This window comes from Anopheles gambiae, chromosome 3, assembly GCF_943734735.2.
Source record: "Anopheles gambiae chromosome 3, idAnoGambNW_F1_1, whole genome shotgun sequence".
Taxonomy (NCBI): domain Eukaryota; kingdom Metazoa; phylum Arthropoda; class Insecta; order Diptera; family Culicidae; genus Anopheles; species Anopheles gambiae.
Window position 1 is genome coordinate 83,043,395 of NC_064602.1, and position 22,696 is coordinate 83,066,090.

The window sequence follows — 22,696 nt, forward strand, 5'->3', positions numbered from 1 at the left end:
TTTTGGTAGTGTGCGAGAGACGATATATTTTTTGTCCTTTAGTTTTGTCAGGAGAAATAAATCTCGATATTGTGCACCCTGTTTGTTGGGAACAGTTTACAATTTCACCCTAAACAAAATTAGAAAAATCTTCTTCTAGCTTTTCTACTACATATTTCGTTTTATATCGTCCGCTTCATTCTAGCATTGTTCTATTGTCAACAGTCTATTCTTTTTTAAATATTTTTTTTTGTACTTGATTAAATTCCAGCTTCGTTTTCTAGTATCATCACTCAAAATGCAAAGCCAAAAAAAACAAACAAACAATACAAACATTAAGCTCACAGCACACAATGGCGCTATTTTAGGTTTGCGCTAAGCGCTTTCTGTTCGCCGGAAACGAACCGTGCAGAAAGTTTTACCTTGCCGAAATTGTATTTCTTCCTACGCACGTACGCTCACACGCACCCCACAAAGACCCTCACACGACCCAAGCTGAGCCAAAGGGAACGTACGTATAAAGTAGTGCCAAAAGTCCGCACGGTGAGCGAGAAAGTGCGGAAACGAAGCGCGAAAGGAAACTTTTTGGAGCAGATCTTTTGCCGTGTTTTGCCGGCGTAAAAGTTTCGGGGCAAAAGCAATTTCGGGAAGCTCGCTCTTTCGTTTGACAGTAGCGTCGAGGTGGTCGAGGTCGTCATCATACTGATCCAGGGGAGTAGGGATTGGATTGGATTGAGGTAAGCGGGAGCTGTATGAGCTGTATGAGTAATTAAATTAATGCGATCCTAGAACACTCCGGCCAGCGATTGAGGTGGGGTTTGGATGTGTGTAAATCGCTAGTGGTGAAGGCAAGCGCGCACATGATGTACGGCATGCTTGTGTGTGTGTGTGTGTGTGTGTGGAGTGTTTCGGCAAGCTCCTAAATTAGCGCATATGACGCGTGGGCTCCTGTGCCAATGTGGGTAATGTGGCCACCGGGCACGTCATAAATATTGGCGAGCGGGGTTTTAGTGTAACGCTTCGCTGGTTATTATTATCCTCGCTGCAGTCCAAAAGGTAGCAGCTGAGCAGCTCCCGCAAAGCAGCCTCCCGCTGTGGGGCAACTGTGTTTGATAAGAACGCTCGATCCTGCACCTGGCATATAAAGAAATGAAAGTTTCTTAATTGGACTCAAGCACAGTGCACGGTACCATTAAGCGATACGATGGAGAGCGAGAAGAAACGCTTTCTGGTTCTTTTTTTTTCGCCGCAACTTAAACGCTTTCGGGAACTAATTTCCCGTCGGAGCGATGATGTACGAGGTAGTGGGGAACAAGAGTAGCAAACAAACAGAAAAACACAACTCTTCCGCTCGAAAATGACGAAAGTGTACGAGTATTTAGATAACGTACGTTTTGCTGATTCTAATGTCACATAAGAATTTGCTGATTCTAATAGGACATAAGGTGGGCATAAGACATTCGTTTCATTTTATAGCACAGTTTGGTTGGAAATTGCTTCCTCCTCTCATTGACAGTCGTATAACGCCCGCGAGGAAACGGTTGTGCAGTAAAAACCGAGACCAAAACGGCGCCATTGCCAGAAACCACCCACCCACGTGGCGCTCACAGTGAAATACTTTTTTTTTATTTCGGTTTATGGTCGGAGGTGGACATTACTTTCGAAATTGTACCACCGTGCAGGCGAGCAGCTTCAGGGAGTCAAGCGGACAGGAGGCACAGTAAAAGGAAAAACTATCTCCCGAGTAAATCCACCGAAAACGAGAACCGGAATCTGAGATGCATTTTTTGCAAATTTCTTGAGCCACGTTTGCCGGTTGCTCGAATCGCTAGCAAGCATTAAATGTTTTTTTTTATTATGGGCTTGCATATTTAAAAACAATATTTTATAGGGTGCGCTATAAACCAGCTGCTCCAGTTGGATTTGCTGCTCCAGTTGGATTAGCTGCTCCGGTTGAGAATTTCAGACCGTTTCAAACGCCTACTGAAGTTGTCTTTGCTAGTGTTAACAAAGCCTGACGCTAACTCAATTCGACGCGCCAAAACCTCCGTCCATCGGGTTAAGCTAGCCACACACACACACAGCTGACCAAATTCATTATATAAATAGGGTCATCTTCTCACCATCCGGTAGAGCGGTGGTTTTGCGTCGCTAATCGGATTGCAAACCGCCCTTCTCCCCCTGGTGTCCAGGGAACATCTTTGAATGGCCTTCGAGCGAGCCAAACCGAGGTATCAAAAGCCCTCCACCACCGGGGGCTGGTGAAACCCCACAGCGAAGGCAATCATTCACGGTGACGGCGAAGTACAAAAACACACATACACACACTGTGTGTCACCGGCTGTCAATTAATGGCTGATGACCGTAGGCATATAACACCCGCACCAGTTTCGATGTGCTCAGTGGAACTCCACGGCAACGCACCAAAAGCGGTTACGCAATAGAGGTTTCCCTTTTTTGAAGCGGCCTAGGAGAAAATGCACTCCCAACGACTCGCTCGGGAGACTTACGGACGCGTATGCGTTGTCCAGCCCAGCTAGTCTTCGTTGACATTGAGATAGAGCTTACCAATTGCACGCACACACAAGTACACGCGTTGCACAGAAGATAGCAGGAAGTTAGCGAGTTTGGTGAGTCTATCAACTGCGCGCTGTACACAGGGAGCACACGGAGGACACGTTTGTTTCCTCCCCTAAGAGGCATTCCCGAAGAAAGCAGGTCTACCGGAAAAGCGCTCGCAGTGAAACCGGAAGGTTGCCGCTGGGGCACCCACCATCCTGCGGGACCATCCAGCTCTCGATGCGGGAAACGGGGAACGGTGCACGTGTTTGCAGCGCGCGCACACGCGTTCCGCTCGTATCGTGCGCTTTAGAGGGGAGAGAGAGAGAGAGAGTGAGCGAGTGGAACAGGCTGGCCCGTAACAGGCAGTGCGCCTCAGGACGGAGGATTATCCCGGCAGCAGCAGCAACGGACGGTAGTATTGTGCAATGACCCAGTTTTGCCGTCATTGCACAGGCCTGTATTTTTTGTTTTTGGTTTTGTTTTTCGTTGAGCTAAGAACGGAAACCGTTCGGTAGCTCGGTGCAGGAATGGAGGAAACAATGAACAGAAGACGGAGCGTTAGTTAGTGCGCCGCATTAAGTATTGATGGAAATTATTGTTTAAAGGAATTATGGATGTTATAGTTCACTCATTCTGTTCGGGCGGCTTTATAGGTGCTTATTGCTAACGGCCATTGCAAGATAATGCCAATCAATTGTATGTTGCGCTTTTAAAAGGGAAATTCCAAGGGAAAAGTTTATAACATTTAAGGCTTAAAATTTGAGTCAATTTAAGTTGTGTACATTTTTAAATACATTAAACAGTATTAAACTTAGCGTTACAACTTACAGGGTTTCCCACAGTTAATAGATTGGTTCCCATTAATTTTTAGCGGGTTCCTATATTTTTTGGTGCGTTCCCACGATTTTTTGGCCGTTTCCTAGGATTTTTTGGTCCAATTGTATTGATATCCAATCGAAAAATACCAATAAATTATGAGAATGAACTTAAAATCTATGGGATACGATCAATAAATCATGGGAACTGACCAATCAATCGTGGGAAACCCTGTATTCTGTTTGCCAGCTTCAATTTTTGTAATAGAGTTGCCACACAATGCATTGGCATAATAATAAAACTTTGTTTATTACACATGATTTTCAACACATCACAAAGAACAGTCAAACTCAATCCAGCTTGAAACGTCTTGAAAATTATGTGCAAGAGCTGAAATATTATTGTGATGCAAATGCAATACTTGACAGCTGTTAAAAAACATCTTGCAAACTGATGAAAAATGTTAGTGACATTTGAAATTGACTGGGAAAACCCTGTTTAATTGCAAAATAGCATCTTAAGACATAATTTTTTTTATGTATAAAACAATCATTTTGAATTTTTGAATTTTAAGCATACATTTTGAAAGAAGGTAAATTAAAACAATGCTTAATTACATAATTTGGCGATTTTTTCGTTTTCTGATGGATTGAAATGTGTAGAATAGATTTCAGGTAAAATTTGTGTTACTTTTTAAATGACTTGAGAAAATATTTTTATTTAGTACGTTGCTTTGGTTTGCTCTATAAACCATACAAAACTGTCTATGAGTTAGACAAACTGCCAAATGTCTCGAAAGAGCGTGTCGTTTCAACTGGTTATAGCATTAATTATCATTATCTGAAGGAAAAATTATACCAGCAGCAGCAAGTACATACCGCGCAATGTTGCGAAATTAAACAAATTATCCACAGAGTATTTAATTCACAAAAAAGTAGCAAGCTTTAAGTTTATTTTTTTTATAATTGAAATGATATTCCAGAAATTCAACCAAACCAAGCAACAACCACTAAGGACTTACAAGCTTCCTCGCTAATACATTTATAAACGTCCCATGTGTATGACCGAATGCACGCAAATTAGTTTTCCATTTTCACACGAGCGCATTAGTGTGGTTTCTCGTTTGTACTAAAATCTTCACCCGAGCGTCTTTATACTATACTTCAGTCGTAATGTTCCTTTGGACGCATTTCCCTAAGAGCTTTTCCTGGTACATCGGATCCTGAAGGTACTCTAATTTTATCTTCACCCTATATTTCACTCTCTCTTTCCCTCTCCTCCTCAGTTTTGATCCCTGTACAGCTCTGAGTAGAACGGTTTTACGCCCAGAGGCTTGGATTTGTCAAAAACAGCTCCGACTACCCCCAAAACCGAGTAAACGCAAAACGCGACCCCTTCAAAAATAGAGTGTGCGTGACTCGCCCTATTTTGGGGTGTGAGGTTGGGCACAATTTTATCGGTATTTCACTATTTGTAAAACAACCGACTCATTCTTACGGTGTGTCACGAGTTCAGTTCACCCGCCACACCGTCAGACGGTTCTTGGGATTGTCGGGTTTGATGCGAGCGAAAAAAACAGAAAGAAAGCACACGCCTTGGCTCCATTTCCGAACCACCCATTTTTCAGCTTCTTGGGTGATTATGTAAATCACCAGGATTGCGGAACCCGATGAATGCCAAAAGCTAGGGGGCTGAGCAATTCACACGAATCCTTTTGCGTCGCACTGTTTTGCCCGCGATTGTTTGCCACGAAGCTGGCTCTGCATATCCGCTTAATCCGCGGATCGAACGGATGCTGCTGCTGGTGTCGAGCGAAAAAATAAAGGAGTGTTGATAGTCGATTTCTCATTTCACCCCCTCTTCACTCCACCAGCTCTCCGTTCCGGGAGTTCTGGTGATGGTTTTTCTTCTTTTCTTCCTGCTGGATTTCCAACCAGTTCCGGCACAGCAGCGCGTTCAGTTGAAAGCGAACAATCGACAAACATTTCCGGAACTTTCGCCGCGAGCCTTCCCCATCGCACGCTGTGGCACACACTGCGAGTGCAAACCAGGTGTGCCACGAGGCTCGCCCCGAGGTTTGGACACAATGGTGCCTTGCCCAAGCTTGCCCGGGATCTCCCCGAGAAAGGTTATTTTATTTTTGGATCGAGTTCAAAACCGATTTTCGACGAGTTTGTCGATGGGCATGATGATGGGCTTTGGTTGGGTCCGAAATTGGATGCAAAAAACGGGAGACTGGGCTGGAGGATGTGAGAAGTGAGTGAAGAGGGGTTTGCAGAAAACAAATGAAAAAAGCCTAAATGCTCACAGAACTCCACAACCATGAAAGTGGATAGGAACAGTCGACCAACAAAAAATGGCTGCAGTTTCCGAGGTGCACGGTGCTACAAATCGTTTCTTTTCAGCTGAATGAAGCTCGAATTCGATTAAACTCATCCGTAGGTTTGCGAACGCCACTGGACAGGGTGATTGGGGAGGAGTTGCTCCCTTTGGCGAATTGTATAATTTGAAAATAGTGTGGACATGGAATCCCGCATTAATAAGGCATCACTGCAATGTGTATCGGTTGATATGATGGGAGGATGAGTATACATGACGAACTCTCCAAAAGGAGTAGCGCTTCACTCAACCAAATTTCATCATATTGAAGAATGTCGTTGTGTACCAGCATTGCCAAAGATGCCGAATAACGTGAACATCGTCGTACTGTCAAATCGAGATGTATAAACCTCCAGGGAGTACTCTAGCTAGATTCTAGACACTAGACGCTGGACGCACTTGAAATAAGCAAGCACAAATGTGTATATAGGAAAATAGGGTCTCCACACCCTGTCCAGCAAGCAGCAAACATTCTCGCAGCCAAAGTTTCACTCCACTCTGCTCGGCGCAAAACATGCTCAGTTTCGTTCCAATGTCCAACACACTGTCAGATCCCTGTCAGCTCGTGGAACGAGTTGGAGTCTTCCCTCGGAGTCCTCGGTGTAGTATGCAAATTTCTGTCGTTTGTACCACATCTGGGACAAACTCGGGGATGTATACATGGAAGAAGCGACGTACAAAAAAAAACCGGACACATCGGCGACATTTCGTCCGGTCGTTTTCGCTGCAAGGTAGAAAGAGAGTGGATGGATGACACACACAAAAAAAAAAAAACAACCCTTTTCGGCCAGACATTCGGGACTATCCAGAAACTGTTTCCTGCTTGCCCATTCCCAACCCGACGCCGCTAACATTCGTCGACCGGGGGTAACAAGATACAGGCGCCAATAATTGTACCCCATTTTTGCTGCACGGCCACGGCGCACGAGGTGAGTAATCAGGATGATGATAACCTTCGTTTGCTCCGTTAGTCCTTCGAAAAAGATAGCGGGCGAAACAAAAAACGCACTAGAAATGAGCAGCTTTGGAGTTGCTATCTCAACTGGCGAAGCTTGGAAGATAGAGAGAGAGAGAATGTGAAGATGGACACTGCAGACACTCCACAGCTTAGGTGAGATCAGGATCTTGAAGAGTATCATTTGAAGCACGAGAAGAGGGAGATACATGTGGAGAAAGGAGGAAAACTTCCAGCTAGTAGTCGCTAAAGTGTCTGCTCGTCATACGCTTGATGGTCCCCAGGAATGATGACGTCCGAGTACGGTGTGCTAGCAATTTCGTTGATTGTGTGATCGCGAAAATTGAAATTCAAATCAAATTTTGCTTCGCACCAACTTCTCGGGCCTCATTGGAGAAGCCCTTGCCCCACGCCTAGCCTCGCCCGTCTCATCGCAGCGTACGGGGAGATATAGTTTTGCAAGCAACCTGCTCGGAGATGAACGAATGGGAGGTGCTCAAGCAGCACAACAGCACAAAAATGCACCCACAGAAGATGCAAACACATAGCGCCCATCGCCCTAAAACCTGAGCCGTATCATTACACGCGCGGAAAATGTTTGCAAAAACTCAATTCTCTCCTCCGCCTTGCGATAATGTGATTCGTGACGGGCAAAGTCTTTCACCACCTCGTTGCCCGACCGTTGCAAACCGTGCACCGTGTGTGTGTTCGGTTGATAAAATATTGAAGTGGTAATTGGATTGCTGCTGAAGCGTAACCTGGCGCATGTGACAAATTTAAACGTCACCGCTTCACCGCGCCGAGCCAACGGTGGGCCGACGGAGGGGGAGGCTGAACGAAGCGCCCCGTGTGGTAGGGTGCCCCCGTGAAACAAATTTAAACCGATCGCAAAATTTTCGCAACGATAAATTGTGGGAACGAAAGTCGCAAATTTATGTGTCTCGTGCAGGGATGCAACAGGAAAAATGGTGAAATGGTGTGACCGTGTAGTAGCGTTTTAGCGTATGTGTGTGTGTTTCAACATTTTGGGCGCCCATTATTTCAACACATTCGGTGAACTGTTGAAGGTAGTGTGTGTGTGTCGCAATGTATTTGGAGTGGGTGGGCTTTGAGCAAATGTGATAAATAAAAAGTTTTTAAATTGACTTCATGCACGGGGCCAACAACTTTATCCATTTGTTGATTAATAAAGTTGATTGCGTGCCGTTAGCGTAGTACGAAATGGGGGGGGTGGCAGAAGTTGTGGAAATTAAAATATGTTTCACAATAAGAGAAACGTACTAAACAAGGTTTAATGAAAATCTGGTTGAGAAAATATAGTAAAAAAGCAAAAATATTGAACAGTTTTTATGGTTATTTCAATTTGAAAATCATGTAGAGTGGAGCCCCGCACTCGTTACACGAAAAACTGGTTCTGCGGGAGGCTTTTTCTGTATAATTTCTATGTAAAGGTAAATAATTTGTCCCAAGACCGCAAATATGCTACTATAATGGCATATACGCATGTGAAGAAATCCACTGTTAAACATATCCTACTAGACTTATTTTCCAAAATAAGTAATCCTCATCACAATTGATAATTTCTTGTGGTAAGAATAGCTATGAACAACGATTATCAGCATAAACAAAGTTTTTAAATCTTTCGTTCAATTTCATCGCGCAAAACAGCACACTAAACACACACCACGTATGACTACGAAACTCCTCCAACTTACAGCAATAGACAAGGGATACTTAATGAACAACTTCTTCTTCTGGTAACTAAACGATTTTTTGTATCGAAACTCTCAACTGTCTGAGCGATAATCAAAATTATAGGAATGCTCAATGTTAACCGATCGTTATCTTAATTTTAAATCTGATCCCAAAAACTGTATTCTGAACAAGAATGGTATTGCTAGTTATGCGATATTATACTCGTTAAGAAAGGTATTTATTGAGCATTTTGATTTGCTCGTTATGTAAAAAGAATCGTAAGAAAGGGATAGACATATTTTTTTGTAAAAATTAAAGTGTAAAATCTATCAAAAATGAAACACAATCGTAAAAAATAACTGATATAAAGTAGAAACAAATTAAAACAATGAAAAACCGAACATTGATACAGGGACAAAAAATAAAATAAATCTTATAAATGACTGGAAAATATGAAAACAATAAACAAACATGTACAATCAAATCAAGAACAAATGAAGGCACAATTTTGATGAAACTTTTTCATAACTAAATCAACAAACAATTTCAAAGTGGGTCCAATTAACACGAAAAAAAGAATGAGAAAATTCTTTTTTTCTGTTCTATTCTAATGCTGCGCTATCAATTGCGCAACCGTAGGGGTGTGTCATGTTGGTACTGGGTTACTACCGTTAGTGTTGATGTGGATCTACTGTTGTTTGCGATTTCTTGTTTTTGGCAGGTTAGCGTGTATGGTTTCCACATTTTTGTTTGCACAAACATGCTGTCAATCTCAATAACAAATAGTGCATTGTGTATCTCTTTGCTCGGTTGTCGGTAAACGAACCGTGATTTGAGCCGCACATTCACTGCGTTCTTTAGATGACAGCTGTCAGAAGGTGTTTGCATTTTCTTGCCTTTCCAATACGATTCAATTCTAGGCAGTGTAAAGAAATACACATTCCAGTGCTTACGTTACAGACCGTTACATGCGAGTCGTGTAGCACGTAAGTGAGCGAAGTGAAGCACGTGAGAGCAGTATGAGACAGCCGTGTAACCCCGTGCACAGTGCTGGTAGAAAAAAAGCTACACTTGGCGAGGGTTAAAACACGCTAGCTTTACAATTTCCATCGTCACATGGGCTGCTCCACAATACTATCGCTGACGCGGGACAAAAAGAACGTCCGTTAAAAACAGAGCACCACGAAATGCGGCCTCAAACGGCTCTCGGAGCGTGGTATATCATCCCACAGGAACATCAGTCTTTTTTTCTGCCAGCTGTGATAGTGTCCGTCGGTGGAAGTATACAGTGTGTGTGCAGACCGAAGAAGATACCCTCCAGGAAAGGGCAATTCACGAGCGGAGAGGCGAGAGTGTATTAATTCCACAGCAGATGGGCAGGCTTGGTGCTGAGAGCACATCTCACCCAGAGTAAAAGGACGAAGAGCGAAAAAGGGATAGCGCAGAGCGACAGAGAGCGTGCGGGCGCGTGAAAGGCAGCAAGGAATGCTGGGAGTCACGTTTTTATGGTATTTGTGCACCCCATTACTGGCACCATCGGTCACACAGTTTCGCGCGCACGCACTCACACAAACACGCAAACGTACGGTAGGCGAATGGGCAACCCAGGACATTGGGGCAAACGTCAGATAAAATGTGCGCACAGTCCGTCAGTGGAGTACATTTTGCACATAAATATTACACTATTTACGTTGCTTTTCCGGGTTTGCTGGTGTGTAACACATTATTTTTCGGGCAAGAGCAATGTTTTGCAATAATTTTTGGAGGATACGATTGACTACAAAAGGGATTTGGTTCATTAACACGATAACGAGCAGCAAATTCAGCATCAGCTGGAGCCTGCTATCGAACAGGCTATGTAACACCACTTCACACACACACGACACATTGTTTCGTACACCCATACAAAAACACACACACACACACACACACACACACGCGTGTATTTGCTCGTGATTTGGTTAGAAATCCGCAGATACACTCTTTGCAGAAAACACGCAAAACACTACCAGCAGCAAATCTGTGTCAAGTAAACAACCGTGAGAAGTCGATTTGTCGAGGTTTTTTGTAGGCGCACTTTCGTTAATGGAAAAGCCCAGTCTTGGTCAGAGAGGGTGAGCGAGAGACACAGATCCGCTGCGGGGCGATAAACGGGCAAGAGATGCAGGAAGCAAAGGCAGGCCCTATTTCTTGCGAACTGTCAATCGATGAAGCGCCTCATGCAGAATGTTTGTCACATAAATATTTTCCCATACGCCGCGTAGCGAATGTTTGACAGCTTCGCACACACACACACACACAGGCACGGCAGTGGAGTCACATCATTAACCTGGATCACTTTATTTTTAAAACAAGAAATCAACTGTTTACGCCCTCGTTGGTAAAAGTCCTCTCAGGAGTGGAGGCAGTGTACGGGCTTTCTGGAGCTTCAATGTTTTGACATGAGACATTGGTTGCAGGATCTCCCCATGATACAGCGCAAGCCTACGCCTTATCTGCTGTCCAGTGTCTAGTTCTAGCCAGATCTCCAGGCTTCTCCACCTAGCACTGCACACATTGAGCACAACACAGCACATCACAATCCATCCCACCTGGGTGTGGACGCACAAGGGAGATTCGCGGCGCACGGCACAAGTCGAGTCCTCGCACGACTCTTCACACAACAGCGCGGGATGGAGTCTGCCACAGAACCAGGTGGAAGCCACCGTTCCGGAACCAGGCCTACCTCTCTAGCAGCCGGGACTAGTACCAGCGGACCCTGCGATGGTGACGTCAGTGCTCCAACTGAGCAGATCTGGACTGATGCGGTTCCCCAGAAGCCTTCCGACCGACAGCGCAGAGGGCAGAGACTAGCACAACAGCAATCGGCAGCTCCGAGCAATGGCACCGTGTGGGTATCGCACGCAGCAGCATCCAGCATCCAGCAGTCGCGGTGGCAAGGAGCAGGAGGAGCAGTTTGAGAGGTACGGCGAGAGCACACGACGACTAGGGCAACACAAGGCTACACGCTACACGAAGTTCTGGCGTGTGGCGCGTGTATATATCTCGAGTGTTTTTCGAGAGATCGTGGCTCTGCGATAGAGCGCAACAAAGCGCACAGCAGTTGTGAGCGGGCCGCGACAGGCGCGATAGAGTGGGAGAGAATGCCTCGGAATCCTAGATATCGAGCTGTTCCGCTATGCTGGCAGGGTGTGTGCGTTTGGGAGCACATCTCTCGTCTGCGCGCGTGTGTGTGTGTGTGTTTGCGTTGTGCGGTGTATCACCCATTTGCCTGGGGATAGAGCTTCTCACCTCATCAGCAACATCCGCTGCGCCATGTGGAGTGCTCTTTTGTTGTAGAAGTGGAACATTTCTATCACGTTGAGCAGTCTTCGTGCCCACTGTCCTTCCCCCTCCGCAGCACCTGGACCTGGGTTTCTGCAGCCTCCAGCAGGCTGTGGCCGAGAGCAGGAGCACACACAAAAACGTGCAAACTCTCTCTTCCAGCAGGCTCACAGCACAGTTCGAGATCGATTTCCGCTCGGTTCAACCAACACAACCACCGTGCACAAGCTGTATGTGAGTGTGGTGAAAACATTTCGGTGCCGTTTTGTGTACCCAGGCTATAAGGCACGCGGTGGAGGTGTGTTATTCCTTTCGGAGAAGGGGGGGGGGTGAACCTTAGCGCAAACGAGGGCTGTCACGACGGGTGACGGTTAGGCTTCGGTTGTGTCTTCGATCTGTTTACAGTGATAAACACAGCGAGACTCCGGAGCGTTTGGAATTTTTGGAAATCCGGTTCGAAGGACCAAAAACTAATAATGAATGCAATTATGTATTAAGAGCATATGAAGGTTTCAAACAAATTCAAACAGCTTGTAATTCTATGAAATGAAGATATAGCATAAAGAACACAAAACAACAGCAGAATTAACATCTTCAAAGCGGTAGGGGCGCACTTTTGGGCAAACACTTTACGCTTAATCCTGCCGCCGAATCAAACGCAACGCAATGAAGATGCTGCAAAACATCCCCAGGATAAGCCGTTCCACTTTCCACCATGGACCGGCCGGTGGGGAAGGTTGCTAGAGGGAACCCTATCCATTATGAAGCGCCACCGAACGAGCACAATACGACAAAATAAGGTCAAACCCATACAAATGCCCGGATGTACAACCCAAAAGGTTCATCCGATCTCTCACTCACACTCTTTTGCTGGGCGCCACGTTCTGGGGGATGCAAAGCGACGGCTAACTTTCCCCTCGGTTGAGTGGCTCGATTTTCACCATCACCGAAACCATCCCAGATAAGGGGAGCAGAAATCCCAGTAGCCTGCTGAGACTTTGCTTTTCCCCTTTTGCTCACGAAGTAGTAACCCATGCCTGGTGCCCGAAGCCCAACAAATGTGCACAATCGGCTTTGGATTGTTAGGCGGTCGGATGTTTGCGCGGCCGTACGGTTCTATCATCACCGCTCAGAACAGGAGCGCACACGCGCACCCACCCATACACACAGTTTCATACAGGGCAGATGGGCAGAACAATGTCGGAAGCGCTACTTCCCATGATTGAAGGTCATCGCGTGGCACGAGGGAACACGAGCGGCTCGGACCCGTGCGGACGGCTTCTTTTGCGCTTGTTTGTGTTGTTCTTTTAACATGTCGCCCTCCCTTTTTTCGGGCGTTTGCTGCGAAAGCAAACCGTAGCGAAGAACCTTTTTCTTCGCGCCGGAGATTTGCCCTTTCCCTGCGAGTAGTTGGGCAATTATTCGATGAACAGAAGCGTGAAGAGACATTGTGCGCGATAGAAGAGTCGTTAGCGAAAGGTTACGGACGTTAATCCCCAGCGCCGGGCATTAACTTTAATTCGACAGATATTTTTGATGGGCTGGAAAATGAGTCACGCGGTATTTTGGGACTGACCATTTAGCGGCTGCCGTGATGGAACCGCCTAAAGTGGAAAATAATTAATGAACCTTTTTCCACACTTTCGTCGATCGGATTAGGTAGATAGGATGCAATATTTCCTCACTAAATCGAGTACCGTGTTTGAGGAAACGTCTACGAGAGGGAGCTGGAAAAGAAAGCAGGGCGATTGTTCAGTGCCACATTTTGGCTAATCCTTCCCCACAATCAATCAAACCGAAAAGCAGACCTCTCTAGTGGTGGACAAACAGCATCAATTCCGCCAGAACCGTTTGCTCCACGGTCTACATGGTAGGCAGCAATAATACCACCAAGCGAACGGATTACAAAACATGAGACAATAAACAAGGATCACCCCGATGAGAGCTTAAGCTTAGCGGTACGGCACGCGGCCACCCCGGGACAGTTCCAGCACGCTTGGCGGTGGGCATTTCCGGTGCGCGCAACCAAGCGCAACCCGGGAACGAACATAACCGCGAGAACGGGCCTACTCGAAAATCCCCCTCCCCCCCCTGCTTTGTTTTTCTTCCCCAAAATCCCCAAGAGCTTTGTAGGTTTCGGTGTTTGTTCAGTGCGCAGGTCCACCCGAAACAGGGTTGCCCTAGGGTGGGACTGCTGGCATAGTGAGCAAAGCGTGCTGTTTTTTTGTTTTGTTTAACGCTCAACCGTGAGTTCCTTCTCGTCGGGGGGAACACCGATGGAAACTGGAACGGTTCCCCCGGTTCTATGTGTTGGATGTGTTAGGGGAAAATAAGCAGTTACACATTGACCGAGGCTTCGTGTGATAACAGCGGGAACAACATGGAACGTGGTGAGCAGGGAACAGGCCCGACCATGCTTGCATGTGTGTGAGTGAGAGCAAGAGACCAGTTCAGTTAAGTGTCACGAGGCAAGAGGCTTTGAACTTGAGAGAGGCCATCAAACTATCGAAAGAGATAAAGCGTGAAAGAGAGCTAACATGCTTGCAGCCTGTGAGATAGAAACATTCGTGATGAGTAAGGTAGCACGAAAGGGAGAAGAGGGAAAACGAGCTCCACAGCTGCTACCACCACACCAGTGCTCCATCACCACAAGCAGCACATATACAACGGCAAATTGCAGGAATGAACTTGAGAATGAATTTTTAACGCAGGCAAGTCAATTCGCCAATGAATCTTGCCGAAAAGGTCGGTACGAGAAAGGGTTCGGGCGCTCGAACCGGTTCATGGAATGGTTTCTTAGAAAGATTATGCTACGATCGGTAAGATTCAAGTGTGTGGGGGGGGGGGGGGGGGCGAATCGGGCAATTGACAATGACACTGGTGCAGCAGAGAGATGAACTAAGGGAATGCATTTTTTTATTGTTCTATTTGCATGATAATTTCAAATTTCTTTGACTTTGAACAATGTCAGCTTTAGCGTTCGTATTTTACATATCAAAATTGGATTATGTTTGTAAAGTACTGCATTAAAACTTAAAATTGAAGTTTTTTTTTCAGTTTTTCTGTACATACAAAACTAAAATTTTATGATAGTTATGGTTGTTATTGCTTGACAACATGATTTTATTATCATCATAAAACACATAGAAAATGTTGGTACTTATCAACTACTATTTGCAATGGAGCAGCCTGGTTATTCACGGTATCGGAAATGGAGACGCATGGTACTTCATCTGGACTGTGAAACAGCTTTTTAGTAATTTTGTGTATCGTGAAATAAGCTCATATTCTAACGTTGAGATACAGAAATTGAGCTCTTTGGTTTGATTGAGATATTCATTTCATTACAAGGGTAGCAGTAGCAACCAAAAACGGGGAAAAATCTTTCAAAATGCTTTCCACCTTACTAGTTAGCTCAAGCTGAAGGCAACTATGAGGCTAGTGAAAACTTATCCCGCAAGCAGATGGGGAAAAAAAGGATGATAAAATCCACCCCAAGACACTCCATTTTGACTTATCCCCAGGGTGCCTTTATAGTAAGCAGCGAAGCTAAAAGGCGAGCAAAATAATGAACTGGCAGCTGGTACCCGGCGCGCACTAACGATCACGATTGAGGCCAAGCAAAACGTGGTAGACCAAAAAAAAAAAAACACAAAAAAAGATACTCCCATAGTTGTACCAAAATGGAACTAGCTGTTACTAGCAGTCTCTGCAGCAACAACAACAAAAAAGAGCAAAAGATGGCCTACAGAATTAAGGGGGATAACGCAGCCGGACGTCGACGGGTAAGTAAGTGACCTACTAAAAAAAGGACCTACGCCTTACCTTGCAAACGGAAAACCAAATGGAAAAGCACAAAATGTTGCAGACGAAAGAAACATTCAGCAAAGATAGCTCGTTAGAGCGCCGTAATTAATTTCCCGAAAGCAACTAACGGCAGCGAAGAACGGTTACGGCTCAGGTGAGCAATCAAATGGCACCGCCGTGCGATTGTCGTAAAGGTTGGAATAAAATGCTTTGCAAATGGCTCGGCTACGCTGGCAACGAAACAAATTTAAAGCGATGATCGAGAGATTCTGGCACTGTGGGGGCTGGGGCAGACAAAGCTCACACACACACACTGCTGAAACTTTTTGCTTCAATGGTTTTGCTTTAAAACGCTTTAACTCGCTCGTGAGCGTGCTGGACGGCAGTTTTTTTAAAGCATCTACCATACAATTAGTTAGCAAAGTTTACAATCAGCATGAACGCGTTGTTTTACTGTAAATTATTCAGCTTTATGCGACACCGAGAGTGGCGGAAGTAGCGCTCATGTACAAAGTGTTGATTTACACTGTGCGGTTCATTAAAATGGTAATGAAACAGTGAAAAACGAGGCATTATTTTCTGACGGCGATTGTTTTAAAGCATGCTTACACTGGTCAACGGATGTGCAGGTGAATGATCCCTGGGTGACCTTAAACAACACACTTGAATGTCCAGTAGCATTTTTAATTACAATCATGTAACGAATACCACATTTTAAAATCGAAAATCCCCACGGCCTTACGATGGTCTGGTGTTACTGGGATTAAAAAGACCACCATTTAAGCTTGGACTGGATTTAAAATAATCAAGTCTTCTGGGCCCAAGCACTGTCACTAAGTTAAACGCTTTTGCTTTCATAGGGGAAAAAAACAACAACTGATCCTTCCCTGTCAATCAAGTTTTTTATATTCCATGCATGAGGCGTTGGCATGGTCGCGCATAAAACGGAAACTCTCTCGTTATTTGGCATCATCTAGTGTGTGTGCAAAAGATTACTGCATTTTTGTGACCCTCTGTATGTGGGTGGCGGATCGAAAATGACGTTGACAGTCGGCATAAAGCTGCCGTAAAATTTTGTACGGCTTGGCATCAAGAATTATGATCCCGTTTTGAGTTGGCAGAAAACTATTCCCATTACCGTAGGGCAAGTGTTTCCGTGGCTGTGGTTTACCCTATTTTGCGCACGGTCACATGCGCCGTAAAATGACATTCTAGCCGGCTGCTTAACTCACCGCACACCACACCGTCAAACGCCTGACTGGGCAATTATGCAGATAATGAAAATACTTTCCGGGATTGTCCAATTGTCGGGCTGTCGCTCGCCTGTACAAACGGAACAGCGAGGTTTGGAGCTTTTTTTTTGTGGCGCTTTACTACCACTCCCTCGACAGAAGGTTTGTTCATGATAGCAGTCAGTTGGTAGGTAATAGTTTTGAGGAGCTGTACCCATCTCCGTTGATGTTCGCCATCCTCCTGGGGAATGTAATTGCGAGTAGTTACGTTGTTATTCGCCCGGCAACGTGCAGTTGTAAGCCGTGCGAGATGTGTAATGAATCAACGTGATGTGAAGAGATGACATGTTTAATATCTTTGATATTAGCTGTCCGAAAACCCCCAAATGTATGCAATTTGAATAACAGAAGCAATTTTTTAAAACTTGTATGTTATAATGCGATGTAAACTTGCTGATTGTGAATAAAAAATAGTTCCTTATTTGTCTCTTATTCCCAAAAGGTTAATGTTTTGTTCAAATATTTGCCTAGAGTTCAATTAGATACTCACCAAAACTGTTTGCAATGGGTTTATTTGTTTCATTATTGGTGTTTCTTATCTTACCTGAAAAAAGATGAAATAAAAAAAGTGTTAGTTGAATGTGAAAAAAAAAGTGAACAAGTAATGCAGAATGCGATTTCAATGCACTCAAAGTAAAACTATCGAAAGCCACTGGAAATCAGTATTTGTGACAAATATGCCAATCATTCGATGGAACAAGTGAATCAGGGGAAACCGAGCTTGTTTATGCTCAGTTTCACTCAACCGAACCACTCACTGCTGCTTTTGACACTTCGATTACTACAGTGTCAAACGCCATATGCCGTTCGGTTTCAAGCACCGCTGTGCACAGAACATTCATTGTTTGATTCGTACGCAACCTTTCCGGCGCGACTGAACGCTATTCCGGCCAGTGTCGAGTGATGAGGAGCGAAAGAACAAATCAAGGGCGAAAGAAAAATAATCCACCACCCACAATTCCTGTTTTCGCGCGTTCCATTAGCTGGGGTCGGAGGGGACGTTTTTTAATCGATATTTTTGAAAGGGTGAAAGATGGATTTTGTGCAATTCGAGAAGAGCAAACAAGGTACAACAAAAAAAAAAAAAAACCATTTTAACCATCACCTAAAGGTCATCCAGTATCTATACCGTCGTGTTATACGAAAACGAGCATAAAAAAGTGAATAATTGAATTACTGAACGGTTAAATGGGCAAGCTAATGAATGCGGTGTTGGTAAGCTGCACAACGAAGAAAAACAAGGGAGAGAATGAGAGAGAGAGAGAGAGAGAGAGAGAGTGAGAGATAGAGATAGAGAGAGAGAGAGAGAGAGAGAGAAAGAGAGAGAGAGGATGAGGTTTGATCGAATGAACGAAAGTAAACATGTAGGGTGAAAAATAAACGCACCCGACCGAACAATTATAGTTTAGATTGAATTTTCCTCCCGGTTACGTTTACTGGGAGTGTTATAAAAAGTGGGCTACAGAACGGAAATTACTGGAAACCTGGGTGGGACCCGCTGGGAGGGGTTGGAAAATAATTCAATTGACCTTTATTGAAAGGCACGCGAGGCTGGACAGAGATAAATGGATGGTACTTATTTGTCTGCTCAGTAGCAAAATAGGGATAACAAATTAAAAATGATTTTCTCATGCAAACTGCTTCAATTAGGTGACCGTTGTTATAGTACAAATAATTTTCAAATCGTTTAATAACCGCACTCTCTAAAGTGTTTATCCAGCTTCACATGAAAGTGATTTTCATTGCCATTATTTACACCATGGAGCTGTCACAGTCACAAACGAGCATCAATAAACAACGCTTCATCGCACCAATTTGGATGTGTAATGGCCAGAGGTTTCGGCCTCATTAAATTCATATCTTTCTGCTCCCGCTTGTTGATCAAATGCTGATAACCCAAAATTGACCTGTTATTGACAGTTCATTTGGCCGTGCATTGATGGCGATTCAATTCGACTAACGAATGAGGAAAAATCGCTACGATGGGGATGCACAATTAATCGCTCGATGCAAAACCAAAGGCCACCCCGAGCAGGTGTAACATTTAACATTACAAATGCCACACCAAATATTAATCAACTGTAATGCTCCATCCATGCCGAGCATCGAACGGCCGCGTGTTTGTGCGAGTGGCATAATAAAATGTTTATTTTACTGCTCATTTCTGATGAGCCAGCTTATTCAGCGCAAAACTTAATCACATCTACGGGCTACAAAGACGGAACCCCACCCGGCCACGAGGCGGATCACATGCCTTTGAAGCGAATGCTGTAATGTGTGTGTGTGTCCCCGTGTGTATGTACCCGTTCCGAATGCTCCGGAAACGCCAAAGTGCACAACGAGGGAAAACTTCACTCTTGTCATGGGTCCCTTGTTGTTAGCGCCCACCCTGACCTAGACAAGCGGGATTATGAAAATCGGGCAGAGCTGTATGTGTGTGTGTGTGAGTAAGTGTGCAAAAGCTAGCACTAACATTCTGTATCCAGCGACACAAAGAGAAAGAGAGAGAGATGGAAAACAGAACAGTAAGTGAGTTTGTGTGTTTCTGTGTATAAAAAGTACATCAATAAGGCAGCGTAAAATACACACACCCACACAGCGTACGACACATAAAAGGCAAATGTCTAGCGCTGTTTGATCAACGCGAGCAGGAACGACAGGAAGAGCAGACATCTCGCTTAAAAACGAACCCACTGTGCTAAGGGCAAAGGGTTCGCACTCTCGCACACACCGAGCCGAGCGCCATCTATCGCGATGGGGAAAAGATGCACTTGATTCGCTATAAATAACAGATTGATGTGACCTGAGAGGTGGTAGCGGTGGCGGAGTGTGTAGGGGAAGCCGCACCGTAACATGTTTACCATATTCACCGACATGCTTTCGAGCCGTTTTTGCTGCTGCTGCTGTTGCTGCTGTTGTTGTTGTTGGAAGGTGACCGAAAGCAAACCAGCGTGCCCGGATGCGTGTTGTCCGAGGTGGCCCCCAGGGGCGGACGGTGACCGGATGTACCGGGGACGAGTGGGTATGCATATGCGACCGGCCCGTGAGTGCAATTTGAATCTGCATAATGGATGTATGACGGCATGTTTACAGGAAATTTAACAGGCGAGATATTTTAGTACGTCCGGTGGCGGGACATTCGTCCCGGCGGGTGGGTTCTTGGTATCAGTAAGTTCAGAGTTCAGTACAGGTCACAGAGAGCAGCCTTTTTGGGGGGGTTGGGCGCTCTGTGACGGAATCAACCGGAAAAGGTAACAGCGGGTCGCTAGGATCACAGGCTCTATTAGGTCTTATTGGAAGGAAGCGGTTCGTTCTGTTCTGTTGAAAAGCATATCCCCATAGTAAGAGGTCATAGCTATCGCTAGACATAGACATTCTTCAAAATCTAGACTCTGAAAAAATCCAGAATGTTTAAATCGTTATTTACATTTTTATATTTCTATTAAATCAGTACAAGAATTAGATTTTATTTATCTACGGAATCGAAGTCTACTACATCTTTAAGTAATCGAATTACAATTTACTTAGTTGAGTTCGAATCTTTCTCACTTGTATTTTGAAAACGGCCTGTAAACGCATTTGAAAGTCAATGCAAGCTGTTTCCAAAACATTCACTCGTCATTTCGCCCCGAATCTTCACCAAAGCAATTCTTGTATTCAGATTAACGCAAGTGCCTAACATAGTCAAACTTTAATAGCATGTATTCTCAAATACTGAATAAAATAAGATCATTGGGGACAAGTCTGGAGAAGCTTGAGGGTCTTTCAAATTAGCTGATGAAGTAAGACAAATTCTCATTAAGCCATTCTTCAACGATTGAAGCCTTATGGGCTCGAGCTGTATCCTGTTGAAAGCCAAAACTGCATTTTCGCAAGGCTTAAAATTGGCATTTGATAACGTGTTGCCAGTAATACTCCTTGTTTATTTTTCACCTCTGTCAATGAATAAAAATAGTAATTTCCCTGTTGTTAATGCAGTTGCCTAAAGCAACTCTAGTGATGCCTTTTGATGTCATTCGACTGCTCCATAAATAAGATTAGTTTATTTGCTCAAATTTACCTCCAGACGAGGCGAACTGAAAATTGGATGTAATTATTTCGAAAAAAAAAAGTAAACTAGACAGTCTGTAAAAAAAACTCATGTATTTGACACGCAGTTTCAAGCAACACAATAAAGAGGGACTCGTGCCCGACTGTAAATCATGGACCTTAATCGTTTCTTAGTACCTGCTGAGGATGTGTTTCCAATGGTTATCCAATAGTTTAATAGCTATTGTAACAATAAACAATTCTTGCTAGTGACTGACGTTAAATTTCCACGAAATCAATCAACTAATCAATCATTATTATGAAACCAGCATCGTTTTTAGAATATGTTTCTGACAACTCTACCGGCTAAACGTGCAGAGTATAATAAAGCACATCACAGTGACAGAATTACGTCCTGCAGCTAACTCGAAACACAACATCTCTTGCCTACGCAAACACGCTCCAATAGTTTCAATTGGCCCGCAAACTTACGGCACACTTCGCTCAATATGCCACCACTATCCATTTCCAGACGACCACTTCTGCATGTCATTTAACTGGTTCGTCGTTCATCTGGTTTGTCGATTGCCTTGCAACGTGTCCCAAGCCCTCAGCACCTCAGGCGTTCTTCCCGCGTGTATCGAAACGACCACGACCATTGCATTGCAGCTGGTGGGGTTGTGTTGTGTCAATCTTCAGTGTCAACCATCCACCCCGAGCTAGTTAGGTTTAGCCCCGTGTTAGGATGCGCGAGACAGGATTGATGTAAAGTGCACGGATCAATGATGAGAAAACACTGTGAACGGCAATGAAGAAGCACGGGCGGCGGGACATAGGAGGACTTGGAGGACGTCCCACGCGGTGACCCAGATAATACAATAATCGACTTCGAGACAAAGCTAAACTGAGCAGCAGCAGTAGCGGCACTGATAATAAGAGTTTCATGCTGCAGAGTTCTGGGCTAAAGTTTAAAGACGACTTGTGGAAAGATAAATTTGCACGCTCGAGTAAAGACTTGCACCGGCGACAGTTTCCAACAGTGTCACTTTAGATGAATGTATCAGCTCTACGGATCTTTCTGTAATAATCATGGCTATCCTGCAAACGCAATGAAATATTTCATTTCACTTCACACTGATGGCTGTGAAATATTTCGCTGGCAGTTTGAATGTTGGAAGGAACAGGGCAACGTTTTGATGCTAGACAGAAAGCAAAATACGCTTTCCATTAGCAACGACTACAGGTGTGACCACAGCCCTCCTCCCACCTGCCGTACCTACCTTCCGTGTCGTAAACGTCCATCTCGATGGACTGTGAGTGGCAGTGTTGGTACTGTTGGCGCTGCATGCTGAACAGTTTGCACCTTTCCTTCGCTTTCGCGAGCAGCGGCGAGGTGACGGTGGGCGGTGGTGGTGCTGCGGTGGCGACTGTGCTGCTGCTGCAGGCCGCCACTGCTCCCGTTGCGGCTCCCGGCACGCCGCTGCTGCGCTGCTGTGGCTGCCTCCGCCCTATGAAGCTGTCGCGCGCGGACCGCAACAGCCCGGCGGTGGTCGTGCGGTGCTGCTTTGCCGGCTCCCCACCAGAGGCGGCCGTGAGCGGTAAGCTAGCCGGGGATGAGGGTGTGGAGGGCGATGACGCAAGCGATAAAGACCCGGAGGAAGGGGAGCCAGCCGGAGGGGTTGTATGGGGGTGACGGTGAAGATGCTGATGGTGGCGATGGTGCTGGCAGTGGTGCGGATGGTCCCGGCGGCAGTGGTGGGCCGCCGCTGCCGCGGTCCGCTCCCGTTCCCGTTCCTCCTCCTCCTGCCGGCGGGCCAGTTGAAAGAGTAACAAAAGCAATAGGAGAAACACTAGCACC

At 45.2% G+C, this 22,696-nt stretch overlaps 1 protein-coding gene across 6 annotated transcripts in view; it reads right to left on the reverse strand.

Moving 5' to 3' along the window:
• Positions 1-22,696, reverse strand: part of LOC1278350 (solute carrier family 12 member 4) — a 157,105-nt gene that overhangs the window by 80,680 nt on the left and 53,729 nt on the right. For 2 of the 6 annotated variants that reach the window (XM_061653676.1, XM_061653670.1), the window contains exon 1: positions 11,112-11,268. The exons of 1 other annotated variant lie outside the window; for it this stretch is intronic. Coding sequence is in view for 1 of the 5 variants with exons in the window: in XM_061653677.1 (XP_061509661.1) it covers positions 22,119-22,185 (67 nt within the window). In the remaining 4 variants the exon portion in view is untranslated. Of the gene's footprint in view, positions 1-10,977; positions 11,269-22,118; positions 22,642-22,696 lie in introns of those variants that run through there. 3 more of the 6 variants (XM_061653677.1, XM_061653673.1, XM_061653675.1) reach the window with 3 other exon arrangements.